General features: G+C 35.2%; 1 protein-coding gene across 3 annotated transcripts in view; it reads left to right on the top strand.

The window, feature by feature from the left end:
• The window catches only part of Ctdspl2 (CTD small phosphatase like 2), a 78,409-nt gene extending 68,412 nt beyond the window's left edge, over positions 1-9,997 (top strand). For all 3 annotated transcript variants that reach the window (XM_047538496.1, XM_047538495.1, XM_047538493.1), the window contains 3 exons: positions 1,687-1,813; positions 3,432-3,527; positions 5,731-9,997. In XM_047538496.1, coding sequence (XP_047394452.1) covers positions 1,687-1,813; positions 3,432-3,527; positions 5,731-5,796 — 289 coding nt within the window. In that variant the 3' untranslated portion in view covers positions 5,797-9,997. The remainder of the gene's footprint in view (positions 1-1,686; positions 1,814-3,431; positions 3,528-5,730) is intronic.
• The last annotated feature ends 4,231 nt before the right edge of the window (positions 9,998-14,228 follow it).

The following is a 14,228-nucleotide window of genomic DNA, read 5'->3' as shown; positions in this document are numbered from 1 at the left end:
TTTGTTAGAGTGCTGTAGGGACTCTTTAGAGACAGGGTAGACTGAAAAATTCCTATAAATTCTGAGTCATGAATTCAAATGCAAATTTGTTGACATGGAAGATCTTCTATTAGATGAATGGCACAAGTAGATTTTTCTTAAACTGGAAATTCCTACTCTTGGCCCTCAGATTCCTGAGTAACTGGAGAGTTTTTAGTGTAATTTAGTTAAATTAACTATAGTGTCCATATACATATTAATTTGTCTTTTGTATTAGTGCATTTGCCACTGTTGGCATAAGAGGCATCAATAGTGACTTGTGATTATGGGTTGTGCCTGACCTCTCCAATTTCTGCTATTTGAATGTTTATAGAAGTCATTTTTCTGAAGTAGAACTGTGTTTAAACCTTTAAAAGACAAATGAAGATTTGAGTAAAAGTATTCTTTATAACAAAGGAAGAAAAATCTTTATACATTCTGTTTGTAAAAGTCTTCCCCCTTTGCCATCACCACTGGTATTGATATTTTTAAGGTGTGGTGCATGTGTGTAAGTTTTTGAATTTTTAATTTAATTTTTATTTTTGTTAAGCTATGGCAGATTTTGTGGGTAAAAGATACTTTTTTTAAAAAATTGCATAATTAAAAATACAGGTATGAGTAGTCCCTATTTCCTGAGAAATTGTTTACAGGGGTTAAGAAACAAGAAAAAAACTATCATTTATTAAGGTATATACGATGGAGTATTTCATGGTGAAAAAGTCAATATCTGTATTGATTATACTAGTAATCTTTAACAGACATATTTTGAAGGTTAATGAGATTGTATAATTAGTATATAAATATTGTAAAACCTTTACTAGCTTGTTAAAATATGGCATTAAAGTATCTAAAAATTGGTGAAACATCAATTTATAATACTTAAATCTGAACCTGTCATTTAATTCAGTCCCCTATTAAATAACCGTACATACACTCACACTAAAAGAAATAGGTTTGTTTAGGAAAAGCTGAAATGATGGAATGTTTTGGCCTCAACAGCACCTTTTCTCAGAAACTATAAGGAAAACTAAAAAACTTTTTTTTAAAAATGCCAACACAAAAACATTCCTTCTTATATTTTCTATTCTGGCATGTACAGGGATAGGGAGGCTGTGTGGTCTACTGGTTAGAGCAGAGGACTGGGAGCCAGGAGGATCCTGGGTTCCAATGCGGGGCTAACCACTGACTTACTGTGTGACCTTGGGCAAGTCACTTGACCTCCTTGTGCCTCAGTCAACCATCTGGAAAATTGGTTAAAAAGCAGGACCTCGATGACAACCAGATGCTGCATCTGAACTGAGCTTTCCTGGGTAAATAAATTACAGAAACAATTTAGAATTTTTAATTCCCCTTTTAATTTAATATAATGTTGGACAACCCAAAGTTCTTTAAGGCATGGTATTATTTGGTTGTAGGGTTTCAATAATTGGAAAGAATTTTTTTTTATTTTTTATTTTTTTATTTTTTGGCTAAGAATTTTTTTTAGTAAAACTAGCCCAAAGTGTAGGCCCAATATTTATATTTGAATTTCCTTAGTGAAAGAAAATAATGGTGGTTTATTCTGTAAAGCCTATGGTATATGTATGTGTACATGTTTCAATACATGTACTGCTTTTTAGAGGTTTTTTTTGTTTTTGTTTTTTAATTTGTTTTTATTTTTATGTCTAGGCACCGGCTTTTCCGAGAACATTGTGTTTGTGTACAAGGAAACTATATAAAGGACTTAAATATCCTTGGAAGGGATCTTTCAAAAACTATAATAATTGACAACTCACCACAAGCCTTTGCATATCAGGTAGGAAGAGGATTGCTAAACAAACTTAGGTTGGAAAAAAATACAATGAAGAAAAATTGCTGCCAAAAAGAATATGATGCGGGGGGACAATTTTCACTGGTACAGTTTTCCTGTTCAGTGTCATCTTTTAGAATTATGAAAAATTTGAGTAGTAAATCTGAATAAGGAAGTGCTATAAGATATTACATCATTTAATAATACTTAACAGTAATTAAATCAATAATTATAAGCATACTGAGAATTATAATTGGCCTAACAACCTTGCTCTTGTAGACTACTTGATTTAACATTCTGAACTATTTTCTTAAGACTATTTTGTCAATGTAATTGTATCCTTTGTTAATGTTTCTTAGAAATGTAACCACAAGTAAACATGAATCATCCTTGCAAGATATATTTTATACTGTGGATGTGTCCATGTGATGTGATTTCTGAGGTTCAATTTGCATTTTAAATCAGTGCAGAATACCAATCAGGTGTAGTTGGAACAAGATTGTCCTTTAATTTCTATTTCACAATGTCTGTGATAAGAAAAAGGGGGCAAAATTATATGGCATTGGTCCCTATCTTTTTGGGGTGGGGGGTGCACAAGCTCAGCACAAACCACTGAGTTGCATCTCAAGCCCTAGGTCCCTACCTTTTTACTTGCTTATATTTTAACATATGTCTTTAAACTGGGCTTTGTGGTACATGCCTATAATCCCAGCAGCTTGGGAGGCTAGGCAGGATGATTGCAACTTCCAGCCCAATCTGGGTAACTTAAGCACTGTCTCAAAATTAAAACAAAAACAAAAACAAAAACAAAAACAAAAAAAGCAAGGGTAGGAAGGACTGGGGTATATCTTAGTGGAAAAGCACCCCTGGGTTCAATCTCAAGTACTACAGAAAGATAAATTCTTAAGAATTTCAGCCAAGTGCAGTATACATACCTGTAGTCCCAGCTAATCAGGTACCTAAAGTGGGAGGATTGCTTGAACCCAGTAGTTTGAAAACAGCCTGAGCAACAGAGCAAGAAATCATCTTAACAAAATGAGCTAAAGATGTAGCTCTAATAGCTCCCTGATAGAACTTACGTGGAGAATAGAAAAATAGTACCCAGGCATGATGGCATGTGCCTATAGTCACAGCTACTCAGGAGGCTGAGACGTGACTCTGAAAAGAATAGAAAATGAATGGGACATATTCTCTTGTCAAAAAAAAAAAAAGTGTACACACACATGAACACACTCTTTTTGATAATGTTCTCTTTTTAGATTGGCATTATACCTTTATCACAATGCCTACCACTACTGATAAACTTTGCTTAAATGAATAAAGGAATGTTTTTAGTTACGTTAATGGTCTTTTAAAAACTTGATTTAATGGAACTTGTTTAGATACATATTCACTGAGAAAAAAATACTGAAAAACTTAAGGCTTCAGTTTATTCCTTTTATCTCTTGCACTATTGATTTGTCAAAGAAAACTCTGGTAGCATTCCTTTTCAAAAGAACTTTTAAATTGGTGTTTACTTTAACCTGTTATTTCTTCTTTAAAAAAAAAAAAAAAAAAAAAAAAACTTCCAAACTAGGCAAAATATAAGTAAAAAGAGGATTTACTTACTTATTTATCATTTTAGCTTTCTAATGGAATCCCTATAGAAAGCTGGTTTATGGATAAAAATGACAATGAACTCCTAAAATTGATTCCATTTCTGGAGAAGCTTGTAGAACTGGTAAGTATAATTTATTGTGCTCTTGTCAACTATATGGAATTCTCTGCTTTGTGTGTACTGATTTTTAAAAGTTAACTGGTGAGAGGTTAGGAGAAAGGTTAAAAAGATTGAGGATTTTTAAATGTTTTTTAATAAAACTTAAAAACATTGCAGAGGGCCTGGGGTTGTGGCTCAGTGGTAGAGCACTTTCCTAGCTAGCATGTTTGAGGCACTGGCTTTGATTCTCAGCACTGCATATAAATAAATGAATAAAATATAGGTCCATCAACATCTAAAAGTTATTTTAAAAAATCTACAGCAGAAATCAGATAGGCTAATTATAAGCAAACAAAAGATACTCTATATTACCTAGCATGCACAAGGCCCTGGCCCAAAAAAACAAAAAACATAAAAAACAAAACCACACACCATATTCTATATTACAGTTTACATTTGCATACTGAAGAGGTAAAATGTCTATGTGGCACTTTTTTACTCCTTTCTAATAAAGTGTACAAAAACAAACAGATACCAATAATACTGTTCAGGGGTCTTGATGACAAAAAAGAACAGAATTGACTTTGGTCTGTGAATCAGGACTCCAGGCTACAGGTAATCATGTAGATCAGGATTAGCCTCAGAGAGCCAAAAATATGGTTTTGATTTATCCTCAAATCTGTTGATGTTAAGAGTAGCAGGTATGGGCATCAGAACTTCGCCAAAACCTATTTTGTTTCCCAGAGTTGGAGGCGCTTTCACTGGAGAAATGAGGACAGAGGGGACACCTTTGGAGTGGGTTAGTGGCTTGAGAGTCACTGGGTAAACACATGTTGACAGATCCCAGAAGCTAATTGTGAGTCAGGGAAGAGGTCTTAAGTTCTATCACCACCTGTAACAGTCAGGGTTCTGCTTCATGGCAAATGTATGATAGCTCAACAGGAATGGGTAAAGAAAGTCCCCTCTGGACACAATTGGTATTCAAGGAAAATTAATCAGTGACCAGTAAATTAGTCTAAAGGATTCGGGGAAGATCTTTAATGGAAGGGAAGAGAGAAGTGATATATCAGAAAAACAGATGAGGGCTGGTGTTCTGGCTCGGTGGTGGAGCACTTGCCTAGCATGTGTGAGGCACTGGATTCAATTCTCAGCACCACATAAAAATAAATGAATAAAATAAAGATCCATCAATAAATAAAACTATATATAAAAATAATTTTAAAAAAAGAAAGAAGAGAAAAGAAAGAAAAACAAATGAAAAGTCCCAGAGCACTGAGGAGATCAATGCCAGGGAGAGGGCTCTCCTCCTCAGTAGGTTTTGGCAAAGAATTGTGGGCCTGGAGTCAGAGATGCCCTACAGCTATAAAAATTAATGTGTCTTCTCTGGGGAAAGGAAGGAGGCAGAATGCAGTGATGTAGAGTCTCACCTGGAGTTCTCAACCCCAATCTTCACTGCATCATTGGTCTCTATGAGCATTTCCTCCCACCCCAGTAGTGGGGGGATTGAACCCAGGGGAATTCTGCCACTGGGCTATACTGCCAATCCTTTTGAGACAGAGTCTTATTGAGTTGCCCAGCTGGCCTCTAACCTCTAATCCTCCTTCCTCAGCCTCCCAAGTTCTACGTCAAGTCAATTTAAGACAAAAGTAAAATTTAGTGGCTTAACCCTTTCATTTATCTTACAAGTTAATTTGTCTGTTACAGTAATCCCTTGATATCCATCCTGAATTCCAGGATGCCCTGTTGATACCAAAATCTGCAGATGTTCAAGTAGTAGTTGCATGTAATCTGTATACATCCTCCAATAAACTTTATCTCTTGGGCTTGGGATATAGCTGAGTTGGTAGAGTGCTTGCAAGGCAAACACAAGGTCCTGGGTTCTAATCCTCAGCACCGCAAAAAAAAAAAAAACAAAAACAAAACTTTATCTCTTGATTACTTAAAAGACAATACAATATAAATATTTGTTATACTTTATTATTTAGTGATTAATACAAGGAAAAAAGTCTATAAATGTTCAGTACACGTGTATTTTTTTCTGATGGTTAGAGTCTACGGCTGTGGAACCAGTGGCTATAGAAGGCTGTATTTGGCAAGCAAAATGATATAAATCATAAAATTAAATAGTATATTTTCTCTGTAGAGTAAAATGGTTTTAATGGTATAAGGATCATATCTATGAAATTATGTAGCTTTTTTAAAAAGTTGTCCTTTTTTCCCCATACAGAATGAAGATGTCCGACCTCACATCAGAGACAGATTTCGCTTGCATGATTTGCTGCCCCCAGATTAAGTACAAAGACTTGTCAAATCACTGAAGGGGGAGAGAATGCAGGACCCTTTTGGACTAAAACAAAAACATTGCCATTACTGTTGAAATTTTGCATTTTTGTACCCCGTCTTGCTTTTCTTATCTTTGGTGCCCAATAATAATCAAGGGTTACAGAAAGAGACTATCTATCTCAGATTGAATACATACAGTAGGTAGGCTAAAACAGAAGAGTCTTTAGAACTAGTGCAACTCCAGTGAAATTTTTTTATGTACAGGACATCTGCAGTTTATAAAGAATTCTGTTTCTGCCACCAGCAGTTTGACCTGTAGTTACACAGGATTTTATGATAATAACAGAGATGAAAATGGACTTTTATTTTCTCTCTGTTTGGTGCTCTAAGTGGGTTTGTAGCCACTTTTCTGTTACTTTATGATTCTCATTTCAACAGGAATGGCCAGTAAAAGTTGTTTTTATTTTTCCTGTTAAGGTTTATAACCTTTTTACATTTTTGACCTGTACTAGATTAGAATTTCATTATGCATTCCTTTTAGTTGAGGCGCTTCATAGTTTTCTGGAAATAGTCAATTTTTAGTTTTTTATTATACATTTGAATGGCCGTTTTCCTGCTTTGTCTGCCTGCATATTGTATATTTGTTTAAAAATATTCTCTACTTTTAGTCTATGTAAGTTTCATTTAAAAAGACATGCATTTATATTTTGTTTCTGTAATATTCTACTGTAGGTGAAATCTTTTCTAAAATCAAAAGACTGGGTAGATAAGAATATATGATGACTAATAATTCAAAAGATTTAAACCATTGTGATGGCGTGTATTCCCAAATGGTAATATCTTGCAGCGGCACACAGATTTAGTGGATAAAGGTATACCTCAGACTTCACTGTGCTCACCAATCTTTGAGGAGAACGAATTTAGTCACCTGTTGGGCTTGATTTAGTTACTGCTGCCTTTGGTTTTCTCCAGGAATGAAGTATTCAGCACAGTGACTCAGTATTTTTAGTTACTTTGCATGGGCTGGTAGTAGTACCTCTGTTATGCTCTCAGTTACAATCAATTTAAAACTCTTGTGTAACAGTCTTGGTACCTAACAGTAGCTATGCATAATCCTGTGGCACAGTATACTCCCAAGCCACCAATGCAGTTAATAGGCTCTCATAGTGGTTTTCTATGCTATATGAAAATAGTCTTCAAGCCTTGGTTCTCTAATGCAGCTACCACAAGAGGTTGATATTTTTATAGTGGCGTGTAATCTCCTTTTCGGGAGGCTTTTTATGGAAGGTAGAATTTGTAAAAGTTAGTATGCTTTGCCTCTCAACTGCATTAACATGCCACAGGCTCAGACTGTTTTTGTGTAAAGGATGTCAAAGAACGGCACTTTTTCTAAAGAGAAGTTTGATATTTTGTATGCTTGTTAAGAAAGTACAGTATTGGAAATTAAAGGTGGACAACTGATAATTGAGGAGTATGTCAGTTAATTTTTTATGTATATTACCTGTTTACTTGTACAACTTATTGTACAAATTACATGCAGCTTCATTTTCAAATGAATCCTTAAAATAAGGAAATCTTTTTAGGAAAACATTTAATTTTTTGTATTTTTGATTTTAAATGGCATGAGTTATGTCAGTTTTCAGTGTATTAATGAAGATTTTAACTTTTCATCAGGTTGAGTGTTTTCTTACTATATTATCTGTTGTGGATGTAGTTAGCATATTGTGTCACTGAACTGTTTAAAAATCTAGCATGTAGAGCAAGCCTGTTTTGTGGAAAATCCTTATTCATTAAAAAAAATAATCATGGCAGATTTTCTGCAAAAAAAAAAACAAAAAAACAAAAGCATTTGCAATTCAGAATACTGATTTTTTTTTTAATTTAAAGAAAGGTATTTTGCTTGTAGGAAAAAATACTACAGATTCATTTTAATGAGAATCTTTGAAATGTATTTATCTTTAGGGCATCTGGGCATCTTTATGCTGTTTGTCTTATGTCTTTCTTGAAATAAAATGTACATACGTTACCTTTACATATGCTCTTGCTCAAAATTGTGAACCTAGTTACATTTCTCCCTGCTCCCTTCTTTTTTATGATCAAACAGCAAAACCCAAAACATAAAATAAGATACAAACTTTCAGCCTACATCATATTTGCTGAAAGATGTTCTGATTAAATACAGTCCCAAAGGGCCTTCCCATAACTGAAAGGGAAATGTAAGCACCTATACCACTGTGCCTCTGTGCACTTTAAAAACAAAAAGCAACTTTTAAATTATCTTTTATTAATGGTAAAGTCATTTTCAATCCCATGCTAGGAATGTTCTTTTAAATCAGTTGATAAACAAACCAAGCATAACAAGCTTCTGTAAAGATAAATAAGGAAAATTTTATGTGGCCAGAGAACATTTCTTTAGATCAAATTAATATATTATTTCTTCATCACTTTATTTGGGTAAATTTAAAGTTGTGAGTACAAAATTTGAAATATATTGAAACAACTTACCCAGATTCCTTTCACCTTAATGTTTTTTTTTAATCTCCCCATTCCCCCTTTTACCTGTTAATAGATATTGAACACTTCCATTTAGTTAATTGGAGGTGTGTATTTTTTTAATAGAGATGTGCCAGCCCGTCAGCTCACACAGAAAACATTAAGTCTTAAAAAACTAATTGTGGTGAATGCAGGAGAGAGATGGGTCCATGACGACACACAGCAAAAGGACCTGTGCACACATTACAACTCTGAAGTACATATGAAAATTGTGCTATTTTCAGTGATAAATATCTGACTTTTAAGACATTCTTTTAAATATTTGTTGTAACTGTTAGGCTGTTTTAATCAATTGTTTTTAAAATTCCATGTAATATATGTATCCCAATCAGATTTATCACCATATTTCTCCTTGGATCCTAAAAGAGAACTAATGACAATTCGTAACCATAAATTGTTTTATATTAGCTAGTCTGAATATTTATTTACCCAATGGCTTTATCTGCTTCCCAAAATTGGTTTGGGATTTGTTGGAAGCATTGTATAACTTCTATAAACAGCTATTTTCTTGTAACTGTTGGTGAAATGGATGTGTACATTGTTTATACATATATATATATCGTTTATACATAAACGATATATATAAATATATTTCTCTGGTTTTCTTTTTTTTAAAAAATAGGGTTAACAATGTTGTTTTTTTTGTTTTTTTTTAAGTTATCTTTGGTCAATGACTTTTTCAGTTAGATATTACTTCCATTCAACCTTCTAAACTAAAGAAGTTTGTTACTCATTGTTTTGTTGTCATTTTGCCTGAAAAACAGAAGACTTCATCTCATCAGTGAAGAAAACATTTCACTATGCCTACAACTCTTTCCAGCGGGCACAGAATTCTTCATAAGGACCAGATCTCTTCCACATCTGTGTCAGTCACACAAAATCTGAAATGTAAAGGACACTGAAGCCTTCATTTACTTGTACTAATATGATGGTGTTATATACTACATCGTTAGCTAGTTAAGGTTTTCCAGCCTGACTTCTCTTTGTCTTCCTAGATATTTATTTGTTATCTTTTAATCTTGTGTGTCTAAATTAACTTAGTTAATAGTTACCCACCGAATAACTATGCCAAGCAACTAGGAAAGAATGTTTATTTTATTTCCCCTTATAGGGGAAGAGTGGACTGGGAACAAAAATGTATGGGCCAAAAGGCCTTAGGTTGTCATTCATTTACTTTCTTATTCCTCTCATGAGTTATATTTGAGTATAGTATGGTTTTAGTGCTGATATACTTGATTGTGTCATTATTTTCCGTGTCTTCCTATGAGTTGAAAGCCTGTTTGGAATTTGTATAAAATACACTTAAAAATTTCAGAGTAAGAACCACAAAACTCAGTATGTCATATTCAAATGCTACTTAAATTATTGTTGGAATCCAAATATCACTGATTAGGATACATTTTTATAAAATGTTTCTCTGTATCTTGAATTGAAATTACTTGCCAAGAGGCAAAAGTTCTGAGGCTAAAATGATTTGAGATATTTTTTAAAAGGGTAAGAACAAAACAGGTTTATACAAATTCATGGATTTGAGATACTAGTTATTTTAAGATACACTGGTGATTCCCAAACCTCACATTTCATTAGCATTACCCTAAGTAAGGAGCTGGGTCCTGTAATCCCACAACTCTGGAGGCTGAGGTAGGAAGATCAAAGTTCATTTGAGGCAACATGGTAAGACTTTGTCTCAAATTTAAAAAAAAATAATTAAAAAGGCTGGGGATACAGGTCAATGTAGAGTACCCCTGGGGTCAATCTCCTGTGCTATCCTCCCCCACCACAAAGAAGTTGTTTTGAGGAGCTTTTCAAATAGATTTTCAAAGCCTATCTCCAGAAAACTGTCTCACTGTCTAAAATGGGGCCAGAGAGGTTTTTTTTCCCCCACTGTAGAGTTGTATGTAATGATGGGATCTGTAGTTACATATTCATACATGTACACACTATAATTTGGAGAGTTTGGGTTTTTGCTTGTTTGTTTTTTTGCAGGAATAGGGGGGACTTGGGATTGAACTCTGGGGTACTTGGTCACTGAGCCACATCCCCAGCCCTGTTTTGTATTTTAATTAGAGATAGGGTCTGAGTTGCTTAGTGCCTCACTGTTGCTGAGGCTGGCTTCTAACTTGCAATACTCCTGCCTCAGCCTCCCAAGCTGCTGGGATTACAGGTGTGCACCATCGTGCCTGGTGAGAGTTTGGTATTTATTAAAGCTCTTCCTGGTGATTCTAAAAGCCAGGTTTGGGAAATCCCTGTTTTAAATGATGAGACAGTGATTTCAGAGTAGGCAACAGAATGAAAGTTTATCAGAAATATCTGGAAGTTAAAAAAATTTTATAAAAAATTTTTCCTGTTTTAAAAACAAGGACCAGATTTCACAGAACTTATTCAAGATACATGGAGGAATAATAAAGAAGATGGAGGCTATTGCTCATTATCATTTTTGTCTTTCATACTTTTTTAAGAGTTTGCATTTCTAGGACTTGGAATAGTTGATCCTATACACAGCTGAAGGACGTGTCCCTGAATGAGACCATTATATATATATATATATACATATATATATAAAAACTGTAAAATATTTCACTATTTTTTTATTTTATAAATCTTTGTAGAAATAAGCAATGAAATACTTTCATCTTTTGAATGGGATTTTTCAAGGCAGTGTCCTTTTGGCATTAAGGTAGGGGGGAGTTAATATTCTCTCTACCTGTTTCCACATAAATCAGTATAAAGTCATGGACATTTAAAAATCTTAATTTCTACTTAATTACTATGCAGTATAGCCGTGAAAAGTAATGTAGATTTAGTTTTCTCATCTTCAAATGCCCTGATCACCCTACCTCACAGGGTTGTTGTGGGGATAAATAAAACTTTTATGGAAACACTTTTCTTTGATGAGTTTTATCAGCTCTCAGAAACAATATAATTTCTAACAACTTATATTGGTATAGTGCTTTTTTTGTTGTTGTTCACAAATACAGTATTTTTCACCTTTCTTTCCCTTCTGATACTGATCTTCAGGACAAACCTGTAAGAACCACAAGGGGTTGTGGATCAGGAAAAAGCAATAAAATAAAGAAACAGGCTGAGAGAGGGCTGTGACCAAAGACCATGAAGTTACTCTGAGACTTGAATTCAGTTATCACTATAACATAGCATATCCCATACCTTGTATTTTGTGTGATCATGCTTATATGTGAATACAAAGCTTCCTCAAGTTTCTAGATCAATATAACCAACAAATGGTTGTTAAAAGGGCTGGTGATGTATTTCTGTGGTGACTGCCTGGCATGCATGAGTTTAATCCCCAGTAAACCCCCTCCCCCACAAAAGTTGTTATAAAAGACAAGGAATATAGAATGGTACAAATTAGGCCTAAGAGAACAATCCAGTTCTTAAACGAAGTAAATTCTACCTTCTAAATATACATGTAAAGGAAGTGGGTCTAGAAAAAATATGTTCTCACAATCACAGCTGGGACTAAAATCCAGATCTCTCAATTACCATTATTCAAAGTAATGGTTGTAGAAGGGTGGACAATCTTAGTTTCTAGAACTACAATTGAAATAAAACACTTGAGGCCAACCTGAACATAGAATGAGTTGGTTTGAGAAAGATAAGATAGTAAAGAATCAAATTATAAGATGAATTCATATTCATGTATAGACTAATAAGCCAATATCACTATAAAGTATCACTATAAAGTAGCATTCTGTTCCTATCCCAACCTTTGTGATGAGACTTGTGATAACTTTTCTCTATACTCTGAAGGAATTTGATGTAGATAGGTTTGGAAGTCACCAGCCCTTTAGAAATAAATGTTTGTACTTTGGGCAAATAGTTGACTTGGGACCATGGTTGATGAAGTAGCATAAATCAAACAAATTTGCATCTCCTAAAAAATCCATTTAGTAAGTAAGGCAATTGTTACTTAAGTCTTAGTTCATCTGTAAAATGTGTGCACTAAAACCTACCATTTAGAATTTTATGAAAGATGGAACATCAGTGTCTTTTATAAACTAAAGCAACATACAGATAACTTACCAGTATGGAGATGTTTACTGTGCAAGGAAAATGACAGCTGTACACATGGGTTTTGGGAGATGCCTGTCTGTGGTCAGAGGCAGAGTGTACAGTAGGCTAAGGGCATTACAATACCACAGAAGTTAAGAGTTAAGAAAGACCTGAGCAATGGGGTGCATTTGAGCAAATGAAAATGCCAAGTGATAAGGAAGCCATCCATGACAAACATGTTCAGTGAAAATATGTTGATTATTGAGGAAAAAATGGATGAGTAACTGAAAAGTAATGATGGCTTAAGAAGTTTAGTAAGACCAGGCACAGTGGTGACTGTGGTGCACACCTGTAATCCCAGCAACAGGAGGCTGAGGGATGCAAGTTTTAGGCCAGCTTCAGCAACTTAGGAGGCTCTAAGCAACTTAGACCCTAACTCAAAATCTTAAAAAGGGGGGCTGTTGGGGATGTAGCTCAGTGGTAAAGCACAGAAGAAAACCCAACAACAAAAAGTCAGTCTAGTAAGTAGCTGGGGTAGCAAGCTTACATAAAGGATTTGCTAAATTGGAAGTACTTTAGTATCAGATAAACAAACCAGAACTTTTAGTGGTATCGTAAGTTTTTAACGTGTTGATACTTATTTCTTGATGATAACTATCAGTAGCCTTCCTAATGAGATGTACTTTTAAAAATACTGCCTAGATGGGCTGGGGATATAGCTCAGTTGGTAGAGTGCTTGCCTTGCAAGCATAAGGCCCTGGATTCAATCCCCAGCACTGCAAAAAAAAAAAAAAAAAAAAAAAAAAAAAAAATTAAAAAAAAAAGGAAAATACTGCCTAGAGCTGGGTGTGGTGGTGCACCCCTGTAATCTCAGCAACTTGGGAGGTGGAGGCAGAAGGATTCAAGTTCAAGGCTAGCCTCAGCAACTTAGTGAGCCTGTCTCAAAAAACAAAGGACTAGGGATGAACTCAGTGGTAAAGCACCTTGGGTTCAATCTACAGTGACACGCCCCCCCACCAAAAAAAAAAAAAAGTTGCAGGTGCTGGGGATATAGCTTAGTGGTATACTCTTGCCTAGAATGCATAAGGCCATAGGTTCAAACTCCAATAATGGGGGTAGGGTGGGTAACTACCTGGGCTGGGGATGCCAGTAGAACACTGGCCTGGCATGTGTGAGGCTGTGTTCAATCCCCAACACCACACCAGAGAAAACCCCCCAAAATGACCTTAATATGTGTTAGGCACTACTAGCAGGGCACAATGGCACCTGTAATCCCAAGCAACTTGGGAGGCTGAGGCAGGAGATTCCAAGTTTGAGATCAGCCTTAGCAATTTAGCAAGGCATGCCCTAAACGACTTAGTGAGAGCCTGTCTCAAAAAATTATTTGAAAAGGCGGGCTGGGAATTAGCTCAGTAGTAAAGTGCCCCTGGATTCAATCCCCAGTACCCAAACAATATGTGGTACTACTAAACAAGGCTCTGAATGGCAGAAGAAAGCAAAACTCAACTGCCCTCAAGCTTACAATCTAGAAGTAGAGATTGACATTGCTGGGATAAGGGTCATGAAGAATGGTTTGAGAGTTTTAATAACAATTAAAATGAGAGCCTTAGAATATTAAAGGACTAAAGACAGGCTTGGTTGGGCAGGGAGGTTCAAGCAGATGAATAAATCATCATATTGTCTTAAAAAGATCACTTTGGTGGTTATAGAAGGAATAGCAGGGTGGGGTGGGGGGCTGTTAGAGGTTCTGTAACTCTCCACATAAAAGTATTTCCTTTCTCTAAGACAACAAATGGTTAATGCATTGAGTGCTAGTGTCACAGTAGACAGATTGGTAAGATTCTGGGGAGAACATGGTTTTTAAGTACTGAGAGTTTA

Source organism: Sciurus carolinensis, chromosome 2 (genome assembly GCF_902686445.1).
Source record: "Sciurus carolinensis chromosome 2, mSciCar1.2, whole genome shotgun sequence".
NCBI classification, from domain to species: domain Eukaryota; kingdom Metazoa; phylum Chordata; class Mammalia; order Rodentia; family Sciuridae; genus Sciurus; species Sciurus carolinensis.
Note: the sequence above shows the minus strand (reverse complement) of the source record. Positions and strands in the feature narration are given on the sequence as shown.